We start from the raw sequence: 26,953 nt of genomic DNA, 5'->3' as shown, positions 1-26,953 counted from the left end.
ATAATCTCCTGTTTGTCCTCAGTTATCAAATTACCAAAAGTTTATTGAGGTGTAGAGCGCATTCCCAATGAATCAGCTGATCCCTGCACTTTGTGGAAATTAACCCACAGAATGCAAAGATCCAAGATTTTGATAATATTCTGTGTTTGAGACTACAACAATTGGATCACTAAAGTTGATCTTACTGCCCTTGTGTTAGGCCGGTGAAGATTGGCTAGATTCATCCTTTTTGATTTCTCTCAGCTGGCCAGAGTATATGTGAATACTTGTGCAGAGAAGTGAGGGGAACCACAAATAACATGTTCCCCAATCTGCTTGCTGATGGCAATTTAGCAGCTCATCTGCAAAATATGACCACATAGGTCTGATATAATTGCTCATCTGGTTTTAGCTGGAATTAGCACACTACGAAGTGAACGAAATAGAAAGTAGTTCACTTTTAGAAATGGGGCCACCTGAAAACTATTTTTCTGAAAATGACTGCAGCAAAATTTTCAAAAACATGTGGTGCACTGTCATCCACTCATAGAGCTAACCCATTCCTTATGTGTAGATGTGCCAGCTGGCAATACGCTACTCATCACAAACTAATAAATGACAAATTGCAACAGGAGAATCCAAGGCAGATTCCAACATGTAGGGCATCAATGTCTTTGAATGAATTTTTAAATTTTGATCATGCCTAATGGCTCTGTGAAGTAGTTTCTCCTCTGGTTATGTGATCATCCTTACTTCTGGTTTGTACAGGGTATGAAGCCATTGTACTACATTAAAGAAGATCAAAATGCAAATTTATATATTTTCATGATAAATAATGCAAATTTATATAATTAGTATTCAAGTGCTTATTTGCATTTGAATTCATTTTCTGACTCATTTCTCTTCACAAAGGAATGAATATCACTATAACAGCTGTGGTACTTACTGAACCACACTTCAGCATTTGGTGTAGAAGTGATATGTTCTTCGATAATTGATGGGAAGAAGCAGGGTGCAATAATAGAGCAGTTAAGAGAACATTATTCAGGAAAATTTTGTGAAAATTAGACCATTTATTTAGAAGTAAGTGGTAATTATAACACTGTTTTCTGTTTATGATTTTCTAATTTTTGTGTACTGTTTCCACATTCAGTATACAACACAGGTGAAAACAAATTTGCTTTGTATGCAACTTATAACTGAAATATATACATGATTGGGATGCAGTTCAATATCATGCTGGCAGAAGACCTGGATCATTCTGAGAACAGAACCACATTAATGTCTGCAAACTTCTTGACCATGATGTCTGCATTAAAGTCCAAGTCAATCATATATTGATACTACGCAAAGCAAGTGATCTGGATGTGAATTCCACTGTTCTATGGAATTCTCTGGAATTCCACTGCAAACAGCTTCCTAGTGGCAAAATTTTTTGTTTCTACTCTCAAATCCGGGTCAGATTTAAAGATAAACCAACACTTAGAAGGAGCCTCTTAAATTTCTTACCCGTGTGATGATACTACAGTTTTAAGAGATGTGTTTTGTCCCATTTCTTTTCTGAAAAAAAAAAGGTTGAGACGGAGGTCTGGAGAAGTAAATTTGAAGGCAATAAAATGAACAGCTGGTGAGGCTTTGGTTTTTTTAAAAGTTGGGACAACAGCTTGATCAAGCTCCCACAGAACCAGGGTTTTTAGTTTTAGCTTTCTGCAGTTGCTCGGGTCTTGAAGCTGGATGTAGAAGCTTTCATTCCCCTTTCTGTTACAGCTAAAAGCTGACGTTCTCTTCCTACTGCTAGAATTGCATGTTAGTCAACCTGTTTTATTAAATTTGACTAACTGAAGAAGTGCAGAAAATTTCAGTGGACGAAGGAATGTCAGAAGGCAGTTGACAGACTGAAAGCTCTGTTAACCCCTGCCCCAGTGTTAGCCACACCAAAGCTATCGATATGAGTGGTGTTGGTGTTAGTGTTGTATTCTTGCAAGAAGAAGATAAAAAGATAGAAAGACCTATTGGCTATTTTTCCAGAAAATGAAATAATCATCAACAGAAATATTACACAATTGAGAAGGAGACCTTGAGCTTGGTGTTGGTGTTGCAACATTTCAACATTCATATTGCAATTTATATGTCTGAGACAGGTATGTATACTGATCATAACCCCTTAAAGTCTTTGGAAAAAATTAAGCATAAAAATTCCAGACTGTTTACAGGGAGCCTATTACTGAAGCCATTCAATTTGAAAATTATATACTTGGCAGCACGAGAGAACATAATTGCTGACACGTCACAATTCTGAAAGAATATAATGGTGAGAAAAATAAAACTGGACTGAACTGGATTTTATCATGAAGTCTTGCATGCTTAGAGCCAATGTAATGTACATGTATTGTAGATTACTAATAGTGTCAGGCTAAAAGTATTTAAAAATAAAGCCATCTTTATTGATGGTTTGTTAAAGGAATGAGGAGTGATGATACTGAGGTTTTAAGAGATGTATTTTAGAACATAGAACAGTACAGCACACTACAGGCCATTCGGCCCTCGATGTTATGCCGGTCTTTTAGCCTACTCTAAGATTAAACTAACCAACATACCTTTCATTGTATTATCTTCCATGTGCCTATCTAAGAGTCGCTTAAATGTCCCTAAAGTATCTAATGGTACTACCATTGCTGGCAGTGCATTGCAAACCTCCCCCCCCCCCCAACTCTCTGTGTAAAGAACCTACCTCTGCCATCTCCCCTAAACCTTCTTCCAATTGCCTTAATATTATGCCCCCACATGTTAGACATTTCTACCCTGGGAAAAGGTCTCTGGCTATCCACTCTATCTGTGCCTCTCAATATCTTGTACATCTCTATCAAGTCACCTCTTATCCTTCTTTGCTCCAATAAGAAAAGCCCTAGTTCCCTCAACCTTTCTCCACAAGACATGCCCTCCAGTCCAGGCAGCATCCTGGTAAATCTCCTCTCTACTCTGCCTAGAGCTTCTATATTCTTCCTATAATGAGGTAATAAGAACTGAACACAATTGTATTCCAAGTGTGGTCTATCCAGGGCTCTGTGGAGCTGCAGCATGACCTCGTGGCTCTTAAAATCAATCCCCATGCCAATGAAAGCCAACACACCATATGCCTTCTTAACAACCCTATTAACTTGGGTGGCAACTTTGTGGGATCTATGAATGTGGACCTCAAGATCCCTCTCTTCCTCAACACTGCCAAGAATTCTGCCTTTAACCCTATAATCTGCATTCAGATTCGACCTTCCAAAATGAATCACTTCACAGGTTTCCAGGTTGAACTCCATCTGAGTTTAACAAGCTGACTTCTGAGCCCGGTTCTGCATTCTGTCAATGTCCCGTTGCAACCTACAAAAGCCCTCCATACTATCTACCACTCCACCAACCTTTATGTCATCAGCAAACTTATTAACCCATCCTCCCACTTCCTCATCCAAGTCATTTGTAAAGATCACAAAGAGCAGAGGTCCCAGAATGGATCCCAGTGGAACACTGCTGGTTACCAAGCTCCAGGCTGAATACTTTCCATCTACTACCATCCTCTGTCTTTTATGGGCCAGCCAATTCTGCATCCAGGCAGCCATGTTTCCCTGTATCCTATGGCTCCTTACTTTCTGAATGACCCTGTCATGGGGAACCTCATCAAACGCTTTACTAAAATTCATGTACACCACATCCACTGCTCCAGTTTTGTCCTAGTTTTTCTTATAATGAAAATTTGGGTGATGAGCGGTCCTCACGAAGCCAATAATCGAAAGAGTTTGTGAGGAATTAGTTTTTTTCCAATTTGGAACAACGAAACAGCCTGAATGGGTGGTGTCCAGCTCCCATAAACCAAGGGTTTTTTGCTTTCACCTTCAGCCTTTGCTGGGGTCTTGAAGCTGGATGTGGAAGCCCTTGTTCCTCTCTCTAGTATAGCTAAAATCTTGGGTTCTCTTCCTGTTGCTGGAATTGCATGTAAGACAATCTATTTTACTGAATTCACCTTTGCCAAAGGCATTGGATTATGACCTATTACTGCATTGGAACAGTTATTTGTAGTAGTTAAAATATAGATGATTTTGTTAAGGATTTTGATAGTTATAGATAAGCTAATTTTCTTTTTATTGTCTCTATTTGAACTGTCATGTAAAAATAAAGTGTGTTTTGCTTAAAGTTGGGTAGTTCGACCAATTGAATTGCATCTGGATCAGAACACCCTACACTTAACTAGACCATAACACTTTCTTATTTTAAAGGTATTTTCTTAATATATCTTGAGAGTGTTTAATCTGGTCCATGCAATCTATAATATCAAGACTGGTTTGACAAAAAGAAATTGGAGAGTGAGGAACTACTAAATCAAAGCTGCATGGAGCTCTTGAACTGTAACCAACATTTGAGGGGAGAAATAGTAGGTTGGTAGTCTGAATATAGAGGTCTGACAAAAACAAAAGGCATAAAGAGCAAATACAGTGTGGAGAGAGCACAGAATATTCAGTAAGTGACCAACAGCCAGTTTTTGCATGATTTCTTCAGTGTAGTCAAAATCTCTACAACACATGCAGCCAAGGATGGGAGTTAAGAAAGGAGAGGTGCCTGCTAAGGGTACAGTGACAGGCAGCAGTTGTTTGAAGGAGCACTTTAAGGAGCTCTTCAACTGAAACTCAGTCATCGAACATGAGTGCTTCCACCACATCCCATAACATACTAGCCTCCACCACCTCAGCACAACCCTAGTCCAATATAAGTTTCAAAAGGTCATCAAAGGGTGAAGAACCACTAATGCAGTCATTACAGACAGAATTCCTATGTTTATACTAAAATATGGTGGAGAATAGGTAGCCAAATACCTTTCCTCATCTGGAAGGAGACGAGAAGCAAGGGAATCTGAGACATCACACTTGTAACCATCTTCAAGGAATGAGATTAGATTGATTGCCGTAACTCCAGAGTGGTAACTTTGCTGTCTGTAATGGACAAGGGCATTACAAGAATCTTTCTCAATTACCTCCTCCCAGTGGATCAACAGTCTCGCCAGATTTGTTGCAATGTGGATTCCATCTATCAAGAGGCACGTAGGACATAATCTTCACAGCAGGGCAAATCCAAGAAAAGTGCAGTAAGCAGCAGCAATCTCTCTCTGTAAGGCTTTCTTTGTGAGGTCAATGGTCTTCAAATTTCTGTTAACCAGGAGGGATGATGGAGCATCCTCCTCAAATTTATACCTGTAGAAATTCATCACCATTCTGCATCTGATGGACTTCGGCATGCAAGTAATAACCTTCACTCGTGGATTTGCCATGGACCCAACATGAGTGTAAACCGGGATCAAGCAGGCTATGTCATTACACTGTAATGTTCTTTTCTATCCATCTCACCACCACACTCCCTCTTTTCTCCATGAAGCTACTTGCCAACATGGAATTACATTTTAGGATGAGTAGGAAGGTATTCAACCAAAATCACCTCCAGATCAGAACCAAGACCACCCCAATCTCTGTAATCACACCACTGTATGCAATTGTCACTTGCTGCTGCACACTTTGAGGACAGGCTCCAAACCCCCATTGGGCCATGCATAGAAGTGTATGAGAGAATGGCTTACAAGAACTAAATATCTGGAAAGCAATTTTTTCTGCCAGCCTGCTCCCATTGCATAACACTTCATTCTGACAAGCAGGATCCATGGTGAGCCACTGGGCAACATGGATCATTTCATGTGCTTTTGAAGCTCCTGTTGAGAAACTCAACGTCATGTCCACTGTGCTAATGCAACATTTGGATGACTGAAGAAAAGAGTATATAATGACAAAGGCCTCACACCCAACACCAAGCTCATTAAACTATAATGCTCTCTTCTGCCAGGCTACAATGTTGTCTGTCCTCCTGTACATGTCACAGACATGGACTGTGAACAGCATTCAGTTCATCAATTTCTTCAAGATACATCACTGGGAATGCATCTGTAAAACCCTGTAAATCCATGCTGGGATAGATTGCAATAAATATTTTTTATTTATTCAGAGGATGCAAGCATTATTTCTGATCTCTAATTTCCGAGCAAGCAGTTGAGAGAAAACCATATCGCTTAGAGTATGGTGTCACATGTAGACCAGACCAACAAAGAATGGCAGATTTCCTTCCCTAAAGGATATTGATAAACCAGATGAATTTGTATGACAATCAGCAGTAATGATCTAATTATGATTAGGCTAGCTTTTCATCCCTGTTTTTTAATTCAATCTTACCATCTGGCATGGTACGATTTTAACCCATGTTCTCAGAACATTAGCCTGGATTGATAGTACAGTGACATTAGTACTGCTTCCCCTGGCAAATATTCATGTCCTCTCTCAGGCCAACAGCCCTAGCCTTAGTGTCAATAAGTAGGTGGGCCACATTATCCACATACCTGACAGGACCCATTCCCCCCTCCCCCCACAAAAAACAAGCTGTCTCTACTTTGAGCTTCAGGATCATCTTCAAGGCCTCTTGGGGAAAAAAGAATGCAGCACCCAAACTAGAGAAGAAGCATTCCTGCTGATGTCAATTGTTTTAAATTTCTCACAGAGCCAGCTGAAAGGCAAGCATAAGGAGCACAAAATTGTGTCACACCCAAGCATCCTCCACACCCACTACCATCATCTCTCCCATCAATGACAGGGACTGAACTGTTCAGTCACCTCAGGACACACAACACTAAAGAAAAAGAAAGCCATCCTAAATATGAAGGGCCTGCTGAAGAAGATGTAATATATGCACACATAAGGAAGGCAGGTTACAATAACGGGTAAAGCAGGAGGTGCAGAGCATCTGAATAGGAGAGGAAATGAGGTGCTGCAGTGTTTATTCAATAGTAAGGAGAAATTGAGGTGTGGTTGGTAAGAGGCTGCATGTGTAAAGCATTGAATAGAGAGCAAGAGGTTCATTTCCTTAAAATTGTTGACAGGATTTGGTAATGCTGGCTTCACCAGCATTTCCTATCTGGCCCTAACTGTTCTTGTGAAGGTGATGGTAGTGAACTGTCTTTTATAACCACGGCAGTCCATCTGGTGGTCCACCTACTCACTGTTAAGTTCGAACATTTTGACTCAGTGACAGTGAAGAAATAGCAATATAATTTCAGGTCTGAGTGGTGTGTGGCTAGGATAAGAATTTGAAGGTGGTGATGTTCCCATGCACCTGCCACTCTTGTCCTTTGAGGTGGTAGTGATTGCAATTTTGGAAGATTGAAGGAGTTTTTGTGATGAAACTTGGAGATGGCACACAATGATCCCACTGGGCATTGGTAGTGGAGGGTAGTGCTGGAAAAGCACAGCAGGTCAGGCAGCATCTGAGGAGCTGGTTTCCAGGATGTTGATTTGTATGTTTGTAACTCTAGAGAGGTCGTTGGCAAATTCTACATTACAGCTCTTTGTTGTGAACTAGGTTCCCTAGCATTGTATTTGTAATCTCTTACCACACTGATATTTCCCAGATGTTTCTTTCTTTAACACAATAACAGGAGCGCTTTTACCTGGTCCACCAAATGGACCATGCCCCCAGTGTGGCATGGGAAATCCAGGGGAGCAAATGTGCATGACTTCCAACCTTTTGCTGCTTCAGTCACTTTCCATTGTGGCTTTAGCTAGAGTGTGCTTTTTACTTTAAGAAGCACCAGCCGACTTTAACTAGTGTGTGTGAAGCTTGATTTCTGCCCCCCCTTCTCAAACAGGTGTAAAGCCAATAAATACCATAGGCAGTCTTGGCAACATGCCTGGCTCATGATAATGAGCTGCCAACATTAATTTCATGTGGTCTTTGCATCCGTGTGAAAAGGCACCATGTACCCTATGCCCCAGTTTTTGGACATGATTGAATTTCAAAAACCAAATGTCTTGAGGGGAAAGAAAAATCTGTCGATGTTAGAACTTAATGATGTGGAACTTTTATTTTGCTGAAATCATTTGGTTTAGCCACTGACTTTGCTTGCTTAAAGCAGGCTTGCATGCATAAAGCTTGCTGATGTGCATTTTGTAGGACATTGAATTATTGTGGAATATATGAATGAAGAGTTGTCACTTCCAGTAAAATTGGAAGCATACCCATACAGTGGAGTTGAACATTGAAAAGAACAGTGAAATGGCTTCAAAAATATCAAAGTTTCCAAAGGACTTCAGCCAGAAGGCTTGTATTCTTTAGCTGTATGTATAAATGAATTAGGTCAGCTTTTATTCTTTTTCTCTGGAGATGTAAAACAACCAGAAATACTTTCACTTTTTTCCCTGGCCCAATGTTTAGTAGATAAGTGAATGCTTCTCATTGTGAAAACAATGCTGCTAATATGTTTGAATGAAAAATCAGTTCAAAAACTCAGTACTTTACTAGAGAGCTAATTGCATAACAGTATAATTGTTTAATATTAGACTTTATAGGATTTTTTTGCTTCAAATTGTTATCTTATTGAAGCAATAAATTATGTTTACTGTAAATAAATTACTGTGTTTCCAACAGTCATTTCAATCACTCATTTGAGTTCTATTTGAACTAATGTTCTGTTAAATATTCACTATCTACTCTGGACCAACTTCAAAATCAATATCTGTGGAAATTGTTCTGAATAAAATCAATGCTATTCAGACAGTGTAAATTCTTCTCTGTTTCTCCTCCACTTTACTCCACAGAAAGATTAGAAAGGGCCTTGCAACTCCTGTGGCGAGGTGGGTGGATGAACAGTCTGGTTCAACATGAACTTTGCCAACACCACTCAACTGGCAACTGCTCCAGGGCATTTGTCAGTAGGCTGGCCATCACATTTCCACTAATTCCCTCCTGCCCCTGAGGGGAAAATACTGCATGAAGGCTGTGCATCTTCTCTCCAGTGACATGACTAAGATTATGAATTCTACATGAAACCACAGGTTTAATAGTTTAGGCATAAGGGCATGCCACTGTGACTTCTAAAGCAGCATCATCTAATATTTTACATGGTTTAAATGGATTACAGAGATTGAATCATTCAACTTATTTCTAGAAGCCTGATTAGAATTTGCATAATTAACAAAGAATGTGTGACCATGTGCTGTTGATTGCATCATTTTTGACGTGTGCCAAAATCATTAACATGATATATATATTTTGAGATGTCTTGTGCAATAGAAGTTTTTTGGAAGCATATCTTGAAAACATATCACTATACCTTATATTTACCAATGTAGGTGAATGAAAACAAGGAGTTGGCTTAATTTTTTTTTTAAGTACTAAGGCTATGGTTATGACCCCTGCTAATGGTACTACTGGACAAGTCAGACACCAGAATGAAACCTTGAAAACTTAATGTGATTTTTTTTTTACTTTTGTGACCTATCTGGTGATTAGTTATGGAGTCGTGCTCACACAGTGCTACAGATTTTTTATAACAACTGAAGGGGAAGAAAGCCAAGCATTCAAACTATAGAAGACAGTTAGAAAGATTGTAAAACACAGCAAAACTGAGTCTGAACATGCATCTTGATATTCAATTACAGAGACTCGAATCCAGAGAAATTACACTCCTATCTCAACTCTTCAGGGTTGGACTTTACTGATCCCTGACGGTTAATTTGCTGAGGATTGTGAAGACAACCTGCTGACATGAACTTTTCACAAATCTGAGAGCCTAAGTTTTCTTAGTTCTAATAACTTGCAGATTTCTAATCAATCTCGCTCCTGATTTGGCAGATGTATAGATGAGACACTTTTCCTTGGGTAATGGGTCTCTGTACTCCTTGGACTGAAACTAAACTTGCTCCGGCACTTTGCTCTGATACTTTGTGAGCAGAGGTTTTTCAAAAAAGTTTATATTGATAACAGGGGTCACCTGCTGTCTGACTAATGCTGAATTTTGTCACTGTTTCAGATGGATTCTTGGGCCTTTAGTCGAAAAAAATCACTTTGAACACTTTGAAACCCATACTCCAAAAACAACACCTATGTAACTTACTCAATCTTACTCACAATGTATTATTTCATATATTTTGCTCTCCTTTTAGTTATTGGTCTACCTGGATGAACTTAAACATCTCTTTCTCCTCGGATAAATTATTTTTTGCTCCTTGACATTGTTTTACTACTTCTTGAGCCTTTGAAATTTTTTCTTCAATGTTTCAAGCTTACGTAATGTTCTCTGCACATGATTACAAAGATTTGTTTCAATAAGCTAGCCTCTGCAGCTGAGGTCCTACCTGTCCTGACTGGAGCTTCAGTGGCCTTGAATTTGATTAGATGATCAGAGACCTGTTCTTTGCAAGATTGTGGAAACATTTCTCACTCTGTATTTCTTGATGCAAGAAGTTTTTGTGATCACTTTACTGACCACAGAGGTTTCTGAAGCTTCACTTGCTTTTATTACTGACTGGACCAGCAGAGAGTATCTTGCTCTCTATTCTTGGTGGAATCTCTTCATCTGTCTGTGCCTGCAGTTTCTGCTGCTGCATATCCAAAACAGATTCTGTGCTGTAGGTAGACAATTTTACTACCTCTTTATCTTCTTTGAGAAAGGATAGATTCTCGTAGGATAGACTCTTGTTGAAAGGAAGGGGTTTTCTGGAACACACTCTCTCCTGAATGCCGAAATACACAAAGGTTCAGAAATTTCAGATTATAGTAAATTAATAAATTGCCTGTTGGGTTTCCTTCTCTGTAACCATATTCAGAACACACTTGGAACATCCTTTGGTGGCATTTTTGGTGTGCATTTTTTGACCATTTATACCTTTTTGTTTTGAAGGAAATATAGAGACACTGTTATTGAATAGAAGAACTGATGTATCTTTATAGTCTGTTGATGGAAGGGTGTCTAAAACTATATAAGCAACTCCACTTAATAAATAGTTGTGATGATTATGAATGAGACGTAGTTTGCAGCTTTTTCTGTTGCAGCAAAGTGTAGCATCCAGCTGGGCTCTTACTCGAATTCTTGTACCCCCATGCCTCAAAGTTTAATGGAGAATAGTCTGAAGATTTTTGTGTGTCTTGTCACCAGGTAGTAGTGTGAGATCTAAACCCTTAATTGAACAGCAGAAGGTTTTGTTGAAATGCTATGTACAGAGGATAGTAAAAGGAAGCCTTATCAGGAGCACTATAGACTGAGACTCAAGTTCCATGTGATCTGACATGACACAGCTCATTTCACACATACTGAGGGGTTCCACCCTTTTCATGTGCCTTTTGATTTCTGAACTTGGTATCTTTATAAACTAGAAGGACAACTGTCACTGACATATGGGAACACCATCATTTGTGAGTCCCCTCTGAATCTCTCACAATCCTGACTTGTTTGGTATCACCATTAATTTAGTTGCTGGGTCAAAAACCTACAACCTTCCTCCAAACCTGTAACTAAGCAATGTCAAAAAAAGGCCTTCTCAATCCAATTAACCATATTCGATAAAAGAACTTTTAAAAATCCATTTTAACATAGACTGTGTTTACCTTCTATTGAAAGCAACGAATAATAAAATTAGTGTGCTATAAAATGAGTGCCTTTCTCATGGGCATTTCGGGATGAGCAAGTGTTCACATCCCATGAAAGAATTCTCAATATTTCTGTACTTATTTAATATTATCCCTTATAAATTAATGTAGTATTATGTGGAGATGAGAGTTCAACTTTTACTTTCAAATTTTTCGTTGCAGTTCTTCTGAATCAGGACTCGCATACAAAGTCCAACATTCTAAAAATAAACTTCAAGAGGGAGGGAGGTAAGATTAGAGTTGTATCGCATTATACACCTTAAGTATTAAACTCTGTAAAGTCTTTCCACCCCCACCACTCTTTGCTTTATGATCAAGAAAATAATTGCTATGGGAAGAGCAAATTGGTTTAAATTCACATGTGATGTTATTAAATTAGCATTTCAAAGATCAATGAACCTGAAAAAATGACAGGTTACAGCAAAAGTAAATTTGGACTCTGAAAGAAAATTTGGGGTATGGTGGTAAAGACACGTTATAACAAATGATGAAATGTAATAGAGTTATAATAATCAAAACTGAACATTTTAAGAATTATTTACAAAGTTAGATTAACCTAACTTTTAATTTTTATTCATTGTACTTGTAAAAACACAGTGCCTCTGTAGAAAATGGGAGACTATATTATGTGATTGACTTCAAATAAACCTCATGATTATTGTAGGTTATCCAATAAAATAGAATTTGTGCAAGGTATGTTTTTTATTGCGCAGTCCTGTATTTATGATGATAAAAATTATCAAAAGATGAGTTCCAAGAAATGTTTAAAAATGCCCTTAGGGAAATGCAGATATTATTGCATATGTCATTTATTAGTCCATTTTGTGTTTAGCTCTGGTGCATTCTTTTCTCAGAAGCATCGTTGGTGAATTTGTGCATTAAATCCAACATCAATCACTTTGATCAGGGTCTCGCTCAACAAACCCAGCAGCTTCTCGTCCATGTCAGTGCCATATGTTTCTCACAGCTGTTCCAGTATCGCTGATGTTCAAGGAAAAATGTGACTATTCAGTTCATGGCTTGAGTTTCTGTTGGATGATAGCTGATCAGTTTTAGGGTGCACATATACAATCACAAACTTGATGAGTAAATATATGGGTTTAACTCCGTTACCAGGCAAGCCTTTAATTTTGCAGCATAAACTGATCTTTTAGAATGTCTTTTTTTCATTGTTTAAGTAATTTTTGTTTTACAAGAACTGTTTTGGTAAAATTTTGTGCAGTATTGACAGATGGAAACATATACTTCTATTGTTTTTTGCTGTAGAAAGATATTCACAAGCACTTCAAAGAAGCATAGTCAGAGAAACCAAGCTAAACTGACAAGGGGCTTGGTCATTGAGAAGTGTTTTAAGAAGGACCTTAAAGAATTAGAGGGAAAGGCATGAAGAGTTATAGAGGAAATCCCAGAGCTCAGTCTAAACAGCTGAAGGCACAGCCATTGTGAGAGGCAGAGGATACCTAGATTTGACACATGGGTAGCTCATGAAGTAATGTGGGGCAAGAGGATCACAGAGATAAGAATAAGAAGACCATGAAGGGCTTTGAATACAAGGATGAGATTTTGAAATTGAAGTCTGAGAAACTCTTGGACAGTGTAGGTCAACAATCAAGTGAACGGTGAACTGGAGACAGTGGCTTAGTGGAAATAACACTGGCCCAGTGATACAGAAACACAAACTAATGCTTTTAGGAGTGCACTGGGCCACCATGCTAGCTGGTGGAAATTTGAATTTGAAAAAAACTGGAACTGAAAGTTCATCTTAACAATGGTGACCATGAAACAATAGTCTTCTTGTAAAAACCCTTTGGTTCAATAATGTCCTTCAGGAAAGGAGGTCTATCATTCTTACTCATTTTGACTTGGTGTGACTCCAGACCCACACCCACTGACTTTGTAATTGACTTTGTAACTGCTCTCTAAAATTATTCTAGGAAAGGACTGCAGTTATACATTGGATTCATATGCTGGTCTTGCCATTTTGATCAAGCAATATGGAAACTGTAAATCATTAGAATTGTCAATTCTGTAAATGACAAAGACATGGTTAAGACTTTTAGCAGCAAATTAGATGAGGCAGAGGTGACGATGGGGTTTGATAGGGTGGTGCATATACCTGGCCTTCCTGATAAGGTGGATATAGTTCCTCCAGATCAACTATGGATCAAATCATATCACAAGCTTGTGAACGGTCTGACTCAACTTGAGACATAACCATAAACTGAATGGAATAGTTGTCAAATATTTTTGGCAGGGATCACAAATAACTTATTTTTCAATATTTAACACAATGAAAATGCAACGTATCTGGATCTGGAGTTTGTACAATCAGTCTGACAACAGAGAGGCATCAGAAGTCAAGGCTGGAGGGAGATGGATGATGCTGACATTCATGAGCCCTGACCCCATCTCCTCTGTTGCTTTTGTCATGCACACATGGCTGAAGATGATAAAGGGTCAAAAGGTAGATCCCATTGAAGTAATGGCATGGAGAGAATCAATTGCTGGACATGTATAGCCATGAATAGATTGAATAAATTGGATAGGATGATATTGGATTACCTTTGCTGTTTCTTGAGATATGTAGGAAGCTGGATTGTTTCTTTTTAATGGCACACTGTGAATTATAAGAAAGCCATGGTAAAGTTATTATATGGACATTTTTAACTCTTCCATCCTGTTTGAAAGTGGGCAGACAAAATCTGTCAATGTGGTTTACTCTCTCAGTTTCCAGTATCCCTGTGGAGATTCTGAATTTAAACAGCAGTTGATTGGATTCCTAGTAAGTATGCAGATTGGGTTCTGATGATGTAATTGGAACCTGACTCTTTCTGTCTGTGGAAGCACTTTTTGTTTCTCCACCAGGTCAACCCATCAGGAGGAGTTGGAGCCAGAAATAGGCCTTTTGTGTCCTTCCTTGTGGGATCAAGAATAGCAGATATGAAAGGTCCTCCCAAACCTTTTTCAGCAACATTTTCCTGTATCTCTGACTGTTCATTCAGTCCTAGTTTCTCATGCTGCTTACAAACAGGAGGCTGGTGAGTTGAAAGTATACTCTTTTTGACTAATTGCAACTGAGGATAGGACCATATAATTTCAGCCACATGTATTGTTCTCCTGGTACAACTGGAGCTTGGTGCTCTTATATCGATGTTTCGTTTCTGCACTCTATTTTTATCTTGCTCACTCAGATTTTATCTTCTATCCTTTCAATTTTTTTTCTTCTGTGACTACTTCACATTTTTCTTGCTTTGTCAATATAATTTTAAATGATCACTCTTTCCATTACTGTTTGACATAATCTATCTCTCTGTGTCTCTCTCTCCCTCTCTCTCTTCTCTCTCTCTCTCCCCCACTCCCCTAATATCACTGGTGTTTCAGTGATGCTGTGCCAATGTTCTTTTCTTTGGACTTTTATTTTTCACTCGCTAGCGTACTTCCAAATGTGATCTGGAACTGGTAAAGCAGGTTATAATTGAGGAAAGACACAGGATACTGAGGGGTGAGTAATACTGAAGGGTGAGTAACTGATCTCCAGCATCTGCAGTCCTCACTTTCTTCTAGGTGAGTAATTCAAGCCTTGCATATAAATCACAGTTTTTGCAGAAAGGCCTAAATGTGGAAGGAGCTCAGTCAAGCTTTTATTGCTTTCCCCTACTTTCATATCAATGGGTGCAGAAAATTTCAGAATGAGTAGGTGAACCAAGCACTCTACAAGTGGTAGTCAAATGAAACACAGATGAGAAAGATTTGGTGAGAACAGAGAGTCAGGAAAGGATGAGGGACAATAAAGTGTGTAGAGGTCCAGGAAGAATTGGAGCAGGTGAATGAGCTAATGAATAGTAACCACTCAGAGTGCTGGGAAAATTTGAACTGTGCGGGAAAAGAGTGGACATGTAGAGAAACAGATAGATTAAGAAGTATTGCCTTCACCCTGGATATCATCATAGCAGTATGAATGTGATTTTTCTTTTATAATGTTCTACATTTCTGACAGTAGAAAACTTGAACATATTGGATAGCTCTAATTTAAATAGCATATCCTGGCCAGGGTGTCTGGAAAGTGATAGGGTATGGACGAATAAGGGCAATTGAGGACACACCAAGGCACACTTGAATGTAGGCTGGATAGAGTAGCAACAAGTGAGCATCTATGGTAGACCAGCAGGAGGTGGTGCGGTGGAGGGCAGTCTGGATGATGGAAGGGGGAAAAGCACAAACTAGGTGGATATCTGGAATGCTTGGGTGTGGAATATCACCTCATCCGAGCAGATGCAAAAGAGGCGGAGGAGATGGGAAAATGAAATGGAGTTCTTTGCAGGATGCTGAGTGGGAGAATGCGTAGTCCAGATAGTTATGGGAGTGTGGGTTTATAAGCTACCTGGGCTACACCACTACCCAGTATCCTGCAAGAACTCCATCCTCCTCTCCCAATTTCTCAGCCATCCACTGCACCTCCTCCATTCCCTGCTCCATTGCTCTAAAACCACCCAAACGCAATAAAGACTAAATGTAAACTTAGGGAACAGTTCGCAAGGGTTGACTGGACCTTCCAGTCACCGCCCTTTTTCATTCCCCTTCCCTCTCCTTTTCCAACATGACCATCTCAGCCTCCTCCATTACCACAATGAATCAGATCGCAAATTGGAGGAACTTCACCTCATCTTCTGCCTGGACAGCCTACAGCCCGAAAGACTCAACATTGACTTCTCAAATTTCAAATAACCTCCTTTTCCAACCCCCGACTCCCTTCCCAGCCCCTCCCCCTCCCTTCCATTCCTCCCTGCCACTATCCAGATTCATCCCTCCCATTGACCAACCAGGTCGTACCCTCTACATGCCTTCACCTATCCCCACTTCACCACCCTGCCCCCACCACCCCCTTTAACTGCAGCTTCGCTTTCACCCACCACCAGTCCTGAAGAAGGCTTACACCCGAAACATCGACTTCTCCACCTCATGATGCTGCCTGCCTTTCTATCACAGACTCATTAAGCAATTGATTGTTATAGTCATATCATCCAAATTAAACCTTCCAGATAACGTCCCATGCACCATGATAACCATCCTGGATATTTCCTATTCCATTAACAGGAAAGTCCCACCTGAAGTGGCATACACTAGAGAGGGAATTTCTCTGGGAGTCTTCATTATTAGCTGTGGACCTCACCACATGTCTCAATATAAAATGCAATTTGAGCAAGGGTACCTTTGCCTCCCTCCCCAGTATTCCTCCATGCTGAACAGCAATTGAAAGATGCATATAGGCTGCAAGGGTCACAGCGTGGACCCTGGGTGGGGTAATCGACCCAGCATATGAGTGCACAAGTTAACGCTGTTTAAAAAAAATCAAGTCACCTGATTTTCTTTTTCTTGGAAAACTGTGCACCCAAAAAACAAGTTGTCACTTTTACTGCCTTGTGTAAAAGGCCAGTCGCACAGTCAGCATCCCAAAGCATTTTGAGCAAAGGCATGGTCATAATGATTAATTTTTCAGGAGGTTTTTGTAAGCCAGTAGCAATATAAGGAGGATTAAAGAAGGAACTGTATGAGAATTGAGTTGATACAGGAGAAATCTTGGCTACCAGAGGAATGAACGTGTGGGGAAGATCAGGGGTTAGTGGTCACAGCAGTCTGAACTGGAGGATGAAAAGTCTCAATCTGGAAACTCATATTGCAGCAACTGTAGAAGAAGTCAGTTCGACTGCATTTGTAGATAAGGATTTGGAGCTTAGTGCTCTAGGGAAACAAGGAAATCTTTGAACATTAGCATAACGCAATATATGAGTAGTATATCATATAGGAAAGAATATGGCAAATAATGTTGAACTAAAATGTTTTCTCTTGGACATTTTCTTCTTGGCAATATTTTACTGAAGGAGTTGAAACTTTATAACATCAAACACTGTTATGCTCAGACTTGTTTCCAAATACAACAAGCAGGAGGCTAGGAGAACACAGCAAGCCAGGCAGCATAAGGAGGTGAAGTCAACGTTTCGGGTCGAACCATTCTTCAGGACTCGGGGTGGGTGTGGGGGGGAGCTGCCGATAAGCCGGGGCTGGGCTGGTGGGGTGCATGGGGCCAGGGTGTTGAGGTGGGGATAGGTGAAGACAGTCAAGAGTGTGGTATTGGAAAAGCAGAGCAAGTCAGGTGGCATCTGAGGAGCAGGAGAGTCAACGTTTTGAGCATTAGGTCTTCACCAGGCTCTTTTGCTGGAAATGTCAATTTTCCTGCTCCTCAGATGGTGCCTGACCTGCTGTGCTTTTCCAGCACCACACTCTCAACTCTAATCTCCAGCATTTGCAGTGCTCACTTTCGCGTAGGTGAAGACAGGTAGAGGGAATGACCTGGTTGGTCAATGGGAGGAATGATTCTGGATCAGTGATGCTGGAAGAGCACAGCAGTTCAGGCAGCATCCAAAGTGCAGTGAAATCGACGTTTCGGGCAAAAGCCCTTCATCAAGAATAAAGGCAGTGAGCCTGAAGCGTGGAGAGATAAGCTAGAGGAGGGTGGGGAGAAAGTAGCATAAGCAAATGTGGCTGTGGAACCAAGTTTGTTTCCAGTTGGTGGCAGGGAGGAGTGGAAGGGAGGGGAAGCAGCTCAGAAGGGACAGGATGGGAGGAAAGGGAACTCATTTAGTATTCCAATTTCAAATAACCTCCCTTCCAATTCCCCAACTCCCTTCCCAGCCCCTCCTTCCACTCCTCCCTGCCACCAACTGGATTCATTCCTCCCATTGACCAACCAGGTTGTACCCTCTACCCTATTTTCACCTATTGCCACTTCATCACCCTGCTCCCACTGCAGCTCCCCCATACCCACCCCGAGTCCTGAAGAAGAGTTACACCCGAAACATTGACTTCTCTACCTCTTGATGCTGCCTGGTTTGCTGTGTTCTCTCAGCCTCCTGCCTGTCTACTTGGGATTCCAGCATCTGCAGTTTTTTTTTGTCTCTAACCTAATTTACAAATGTAGCAGTTTGAAAGAAATTTGAAACTAATTAAAAAAAACAGCAGGCATCTGGGAACCTGCAAGTTCAGGTTTGTGGTGAATTGATGAAATTTAATGGGAAATACTGTTAAAGGCATTTTAAACGCAAAAAAAAACTATCCTGTACAGGTGTGTTTGAATTACTGTTGTTGTTGCAGTAACCACTTATTTGTAAGTTATGTGAGTTTCAATCTCTTTGATATTTTACAAATTATATATTAAGTCAGAAGGTAAAGCTGGATAAGTCTGAGCAAGGTCTTTTGAAGTTGTGTAGTGTGTTAATGTACTACATTTGAAAATCACAAGGAGTAATGCTCACAGTGATCTGATCAGTAAAATGTACATGAAGTAGGAGGTGTACAAACTGGAAACATAAAACCAGGATCTCAGACTTATCAGCTTTAACATAGAAAGCATGTCATTGTGAATGGGTTAAATTAATTGATGTCTGAAAGCTATTAAAATAAATGGACTTGGTTCAGGAGTATTTCAACAGAAGTGGGACTTCTTTAAAAGTGTAATATTGAGCATGCAAGATAAGTACACAACAAAATATTATCAAGGCCATTCTAAACAAATATATCTTTAAATGTATTGGTCGGAAATTTAAAAATAAAACAAGTGAAAATTACCTCTTTCAATATTTTAGAGAGAGATTGAATTTCACCGAGATGAATTCATAATATGTCCTGGATACGTTAGAAGTGTAATCAAAAGAAAAATAGATACCTGGAAAAATAGTGAGCCAGCTGAAGTCAAACAGCTTTAAAATATTCTGTCAGTATCCAAACAATAAGAGGTTATTCAGAAAGTCCATAAAAAACTTAAATAATATATTTGGGTTGAAAATTAAGGGTGAAATCAAATTGGGAAATATTGTGGATCATCACTTTCTCCAAATATTCATGACAAAAAGAATAGGTAATAAATTTTCCTTAAGTTGAGAGATTCTATGCAAAATATGCAATTCATATATTTATGATGGAAATAATTGAAAGGCTGCCTGGATTTGAAATGTATAAATCTCCAGTCGATCATTCTATTCTTTTTCAGATTTGCTTACTTATTTTAGTTCCTTGAAAATACAATGGATGAAACTTGTGAAGCACTGATAATTTGGGAAGGGATCAGTTTTCACTGAAATATTGCTTAGTTGGATGCATGCGAACATAGGAGCCATTTTCACAAAGCAGGTGGAGAATAAAACAGAAACCTGCTGGTCTTAGGTGAATTATATATAATACCATTAATAAACATTGGAAATAGCTTCATATACCCCTTTATCAATCTAGCTCTCTAGATGTTCCCCAAACCTTTCTCATTGACCAAAGCCTTTGACTGATTATCTCTTCAAGTGGCTTGGCATCCCATTTAGTTTTATAACAGCACCATTCAAGGGACTCTTCCCTGAGGTGACACATAGACTGCAAAGTTTGGACTAGGTAAAAACAATGACTGCAGATGCTAGAAACCAGATTCTGGATTAGTGATGCTGGAAAAACACAGCAGTTCAGGCAGCATCCAACGAGCAGTAAAATCGACGTTTCGGGCAAAATCCCTTCATCAGGAATACAGGCAGAGTGCCTAAAGGGTGGAGAGAAGTTTGAACTGTTTACATGTTGCATGGTGATATTAATTCAAGTGGCAAGGTAAAAATGTTAACCATATATCTTTCTGCCCAGAACTTAATTCTGGTAGAGGTGAGACGTTACCAGGTTGAGACATGTCATCATCATCACTCTGTCAAAATAAATGTCCTTCACATTCAAAGCTTATCACCAGCATGGGCTGAAGATTCCACCCAGTAAACACTACCAACAGGATGTACAAGATCGATTGAATAGAAAAAGATATTCATATTTACAATAAATTGTGGGACTATGATCAGATAGAATGGGCTGTAACTAGTAAAGGATCAAATTGAAGATTAAAGATATAAAGTTTTCCTGTTGACCATTCCTGTCGACCATTGATAACGTGCAACATCAAAGCTTATTGAGAAAACAACAGTGTGTCCAGAGGAATATGTCAGGTATAATATTTTAATCTTGATATTAGGTTGATTGATTGGTAGAAACTAAGAGAATGCAGAAATGGGTTACAGTCTGAATTGCAGGATATGATAAGTGAAATCTGCATATGTTGAGGCCTTAACCTATGATAAGCGAATTGTCTGACTTAGATGAGGGAACCAAAAATATAGTCACTAAATACGCTAAAGAGATATAGGTGAGAAAATACATTGTGAAGATGTGAGGGAATTTGTAGTCAGATATAGAAGAGAGGTTGAGTGAATAGGTGAAAATATGGCAGATATGGCAAATTCAGAATATTACTCAAGTGGATAATGACTGGAATTCTGATGTGTAGGGTGATCTAGCTGTTCTGGTGTTGGAGTGACAAAATGTTAGTCTGCTGCTACAACACATTATAAAGGCTAATAGGGTGCTATCCTTTACTACAAGAAGAATTGAACATAAAAGTAAGGATGTAATGCTTCAGTCAAACAGAGCATTGATAAAACCAAATCTGTCATACTCTTATATTTAAGAACAAATGCAATTGTGTTGCAGGTGGCTCAGAGAAAGTTTATGAGATTGAAAGCTGGAATTATTTGGGTGTGTTGTGTGGAGAGGTTGGACAGCATGACCATGCTTTCCCTGGAGATCAGAAAAAATGACTTGACAGCACTGTGTAAGATTCTGAAAGATCTTAATGATATAGGCATGGAAATTATGGTTCTTTGTGTGTGTGAGTCCAGAACTATGGGACATGGTTTTAAAAAAAAGGTGCAACTCTTTTCAGACAGAGATGAAGATAATGTTTCTTTTCCTGTCAATATTGTGCGATTTGGATGACGTGGAACTGGGATCATTAAATACTTGAGGGTGAGTTAGAGACAAGTGGATTAAAGACCAGTGGTGGTACATGGCAATGTGAAATTCGAGAGCCAAACATATTAGCTACAGTTTCATTGAATAGTGGAGCAGGCTTAAGGGTCCGAAAGTCCTACTTTGGTTCCTACTTCTTATATTTGCACACAGCGTGACCAACATATGAAATTAGGTTCTATTTGAGTGGAAATGCAAAGTTTAACAAAACGTTAAGCAATGTTTTTGAATCAATTTGATGGTTCAACGAAAAGAACTTCAACATTTTCTGAAATGGACTTATTAATTTTGTGCAAATGACCTTTCTCATCTGTAACTTTTCTGTAATTTATGACTTTCACATAAATAGTTGGCTACTTAGGTGAGTATGAATATATGAACATATGAACAAGGAATAAGAATAGGCCACTCAGTCCTTTGTGGCTAATCTGCCATTCAATGAGAATCTGATTTGATCTTCACCTCACCTCTACGTTTATGTATGTTTTTAACAGTTTTTCATCCCTAGAATCTATCCAACTGTACCATAGAGTCTGCATCTGTTGTCTTATGAGGAAGAGCATTCCAAAGATTTGGAATGACCACCTTATAAATGCTATTGTCCAAAGAAAATGGTGTCTGAATATGTATAATTAACATAACTACTTGGAATTGTTGTTTACAGATATTTAAAAACTTTAATATAGTTTATATTTTATTTGTTATAATGTATCAAATCAGTAATTGGTCATTGCTGTAAAACATTGATGTGGAGGTGCTGGTGTTGAACTGGGGCGAACAAAGTCATTTCAATTAAACCTGTTGGACTATAACCTGGTATCATGTGACTTCTGACTTTGTGCAATAAAAAAGAAAATTCACACAGTGAGTTGTTAGGTTCTGGAATGCATTGTTTGAAAATGTGAGAGGGAGATTCAACTGAGTCATTCGAGGGAATCAGGTGATGATTTGGATGGAAATAGTATGCAGGGATATGGGGGAAGGTAGGAGACTGGCACTAGGTAATAGGACGAGAGCAGGCACATTGGGCCAAATAGCCACATCCTGCACTTTAACAATCTGTATTTATAATACATTAACTTTTCCTTCTCATTTGCTTTGTTTAATGGTACATCCTAGACTACCAATATTTACATAGCAACTTTTAATATAGTGAAATACTGGAAGGTACTATACAGACACAGTTAAATAAAATTGGACACCAAGCCACTAATAAGATGTTTAGTCAACAAGTAAATAACTAGAATAACTAAAAGCTTGGTCAGATAGATAGACTTTAAGGAATGTCTTAAATGAGGAGCTAGAAGTGGAAAATTTCAAAGAGCAAGTTCCAGAGGTTGGGGCTGAGGCAACTGCCAGCTCACACATCAGTGATATAAGTAATTGAGTCCAGAACACACAAGAGACCAGAATTGGAGGAGTGGAGAGATTACTGAGGGACGCAGGAGGGTACAAGTCATACATTTTCATTTTTTTTTAAGAGCCAATATTTACTAAATTACCCTTCTTAATAATATTTGCAATTATTGCCTGATCAATTCTGATAACACAAACATCATAAGATGCATGTTAATATCTTAACACTTAGTGTACTCATTTTTGCAAAAATATCAAGCGTTGTAGTTTCAGATTAAGATCACTTTTGATCCTTTTTTTATATATAGCCTACTTCCAAATATTCTGGTTTTAACATAATAGATACATCTGCACATTTAGATATTTTGCTTGTAATATCTTTATAAATAAGTACAATCACTATATGACTGACATACTCCAGGAACTAGTCCTACAATTCCTTCTTTATCCATTATCCAGTTAGAACTGCTACCATTAATCATTGTTTTACATCTAGTATGATTTAGTCAATTTGTTATCCAATGTATTATTTACCCTCATATTCCCAAAAAGGTCTCATTTTAGGCATAGATCTCAAGATGCCTTATTAACTGTTTTCTGAAACTCTGGTTACAGAGCATCTAAAATAGTAATGTTGTTAAACTCTTTTTTTCATATCATAAATGTCAAGGTAACAGGCATTATTCCCCAGACCATGTCCAAGACTTATGTTAACAATTGGAACAACTTCAACTATTGTATAATATTCTGGTGCTATCTCTGCATTTAATGAGCTGTGAAAAATTCTAGCCACAGCTCTCTCTCTTTTTCTGCCCCTCCAATCTCTATGTACACTTCAATACACTGCATGCCGTGCTGTTGTCTTATAAATATTCAAATACTCAAGTTTTTTTTTAGTAGCTGCTACATTTCTATTCTTCCTCTGCTTTTATCTTACATTTTCTTTTAAGCGTGTATTAATTTTGGTTTCTCTCTTGCCTTATGTTGTTCCAATTATTCCTATTCTTCCTGCACTCGATAAATTATTTGAACAAATGATTTTTGTGCATTGAAGGTTTTCATCTTGTACTCACCAGAACAGATGTAAAAATAGCAAATTTCAGAGAATAACAATTCATACCATGTGAGAAACAGATATTGATAGTCTGCTGACTAATACAGATGAGATGAGCTTTTGGCACGAAGAATGCATTGGGTTCAGTTGCCTTTTAGGCTTTTTTTCAGATGATAAAGGCACAATGCTTGGACATACTCTTTCTGTTCAAAGAGGACTTGGACATAGCAGGACAAATGGTGTTCTCTAACAGGGTCCTGGCATGAAGCAAAAATGTTATGCCACCTGACACACAAACAAGTAATATCTGTGTTGTGTGATATCAGATATGTAAGCTTTCTTTCACAACAACCGGTGGATCCTGTCAAACAGCAGAACACTTCACCATTCTGCACCAGCCTGTGTTTGTAATACTCAGAACATAGCCTTCAGTATATGAATGGGATTCCACAATCAATCAGTCCTTAACTGAACAATCCTGAGCATGATAGGAATTGTACTAATAGCATGTTTAAATTAGCCATCATGCTGTCTATATGATTATTATGCTTGATAGAACCTTTATATATGCACACACATGGTTCTGCCTTCTGTAAACCGAAAGATTATGTTCAGGCATCATACCTGTTTTAATGAGACAAAGACATGGGTTCCTCTGTCCCTGTTGCATTCCCCATGACAATGCCTTGACAATCAATTTTCTTGCATTTCTTCATCGAGTTTAAGCAAAAGCTTAGGAATTAACTTTAGGAAAGCTGAGGAATGAACTATTTTCTACTGCATTGTCGATGGCAATATAACTTACAAGCTCATCAACACCCTTTTCTAAAGCGTTATAGATTTGGTATTCGTACATTCATCCTAATGATTGCAAGATGAAAAGCTTCAACGGCATCTCTTTTTTTTTAGCAATAATTTTTCCTTCAGTTATATTAAATAATCCAGAATGATTTCACTTACAGACCTGATATGGCTGTTATTAGCCTGACTATGTTAATTGCATCTTGGGTAGTAGATTTCAATGGAAGCAAATTGAAGTATAGAAATCAGGATCCTATGAAAACATTTGAAACTGTGATTTTCATTGAATGGGTGAGTGGCTGTTGGGTGTAAAACTTCAAGGCTTGACTCAGGCATTGATTTATTGGAAACATTTTTTGAAGGGTACTTCTATCATAGTAAATGGATGCTGTTTGGAGATTTTTCTTATATATATTTATATGTTCTCCTTGATTAAGCTTTGTGGGTACTATTTTTTATAATTGTTTTCAATGCTCAAAAAACAACTCTGCACCTTCAAAGTTATTTGTTGGCTTTGAAGTGCTTTGCTATATCTGGTGGATGTGACAAAACTGAATATAAAACAGGACTTTACTTGGTTATCCAACTGCTGTATTTGTACCCTGCTCCAATCAATTAGAGTTCTTCCTCTCCAAAACAAGAACTCTGGTGTATGTAATCTGTCCTTCCTCTCCAGGCTCTGTCTATATCAAAAGGATCCTCAGCTATCTACAAAATCAATGTCACCCTATGTGCACTGTCTTGAAGCCAATTATCCTGTTTTTTTTTCAAACACTCAGTTGGAAATAATCCAGCTACGAGCATCTTTTAGGATTCATGCTTCCAGCATGTCTACGAAACATTTAAAATCTCCTTTTTTGACATTGTTAGTTTTTTCTTGAGATACTTGGTCTTGGAGAAAACAAAAGGATTGTTAGTTGCTGTCATGCTCTGGGTTTAAATATATCTTCTGAAATAAAAGTTACTTTCTGGTTTGTAAGAATGCTGCATGGTCTGAGTTTGGGCCGGTTTGCACCATCTTATGTTAGGCATTTAAACTGCCCATTATTCTGGGGAACAGAGCAATTGCTCTTTGAACAACTATAATTAGTGTAGGAAATGAAACAGTTCATGCTGATTGAGGAGGAGATTCCCTCCCGTGGTTGCAGTAAGAAATCTGGCTAAATAAAACCAGTTCAACAAAATACAACTGTCGTCAAATTTCTCCAGGACAGAAGATCCAATGTGGAAAAGCTCCATAGATGCTGGGTGCCTGTTTAATTCCAGTATTTCCAGTTTGTACTCCAACAGTTTAATTTCCTTTTTATTCTTCAATGGAAAGAAAGGGCAAGATTTTGTTGCATATCCTTTGACCCTCATGTCTTGCTGGGACTTTTTCAGAGGGAGATTAAGAGTCAATTGCATTTCTGTAGGACTGAAGAGACATTTAGGCCAGTTTGGGCAAAGATGGTGGATTGAACCAGATAGTTTTAATGTTAATTTATGACAGTTTCCTGGTCACCATTCCTGCAACTAAATTTCCATTCCAGAATTATGAATTGAATTTAAATACCACCAACTGCCGTGGTGAGATTTGAACTTGTCCCCAGTGGATCACCAGTTCAGTGATGTAACTGTTTTCTACTGTTCCCCCAACTAGCATTGGACACTACTCAGTGCGTTTATTGTGATCGCTCACTGACTAACCATGTCTATCAGTTTGGACTCTCATCTAATATTCATAGTTTCATCACCTTCTCACACGCTTCACTCTGTTGCAGGCACAGTAGACTGTAACAATGAGGAACCACTATCACACAATCTCATGCTTTCTGCCACAAGCTCAGATACTGGCATTTGAGCACCCTGTAGTCAAGACAAGTAACACAGCTGGCAGAGGTATCAGCTTGCTGCAGGGCAAGTTCATTTATAAGATCTGCTTCAGAGGACTTAAATGAGCATTTCAATGGGACAGGCGACTGAATAAAGCTAATGGGTAAATGCACCAAAATGGTTGAAGCATTGTCAGCCTGGTAGAAGGCATGTACAATATCAAGAAGTATATCACCTTTGCTTAGGGCTTTTAGATAATTTGGCATCTAAATCTTCTTTCATGGAAATGATAACCAATCTTATTAGTACGGGGGTGAACCTGCCTGTGAAGCCATTTTTGATGACTAATTTCTCAGCTTCTAAAGCGGCATTAGCTGAAACCTCCTGATATCTGGGTCCTGTAAGGGAAAACCAGTGTCCCAATGGTCCACTAATCTGTCCTCAAACTGAGACACCTCCACCCCAGAGCTGGAAAGCAGGGCAGAAACTTACACCACTCTCAGGGTAATCACTTCCTTCTTTTCCTTATCATTACCATTCCGCTGATGCTCTTTATGTATGTCAGCTAGC

General features: G+C 38.9%; 1 protein-coding gene across 1 annotated transcript in view; it reads left to right on the top strand.

Annotated features, from left to right (window-relative positions):
- il1rapl1b (interleukin 1 receptor accessory protein-like 1b) overlaps positions 1 to 26,953 on the top strand; it is a 1,284,802-nt gene that overhangs the window by 268,121 nt on the left and 989,728 nt on the right. The window contains exon 2 of the mRNA XM_060833276.1: positions 11,641 to 11,706. Coding sequence (XP_060689259.1) covers positions 11,641 to 11,706 — 66 coding nt within the window. The remainder of the gene's footprint in view (positions 1 to 11,640; positions 11,707 to 26,953) is intronic.

The sequence above is a fragment of the Hemiscyllium ocellatum genome, chromosome 12 (assembly GCF_020745735.1).
Source record: "Hemiscyllium ocellatum isolate sHemOce1 chromosome 12, sHemOce1.pat.X.cur, whole genome shotgun sequence".
Classification (NCBI taxonomy): domain Eukaryota; kingdom Metazoa; phylum Chordata; class Chondrichthyes; order Orectolobiformes; family Hemiscylliidae; genus Hemiscyllium; species Hemiscyllium ocellatum.
Note: the sequence above shows the minus strand (reverse complement) of the source record. Positions and strands in the feature narration are given on the sequence as shown.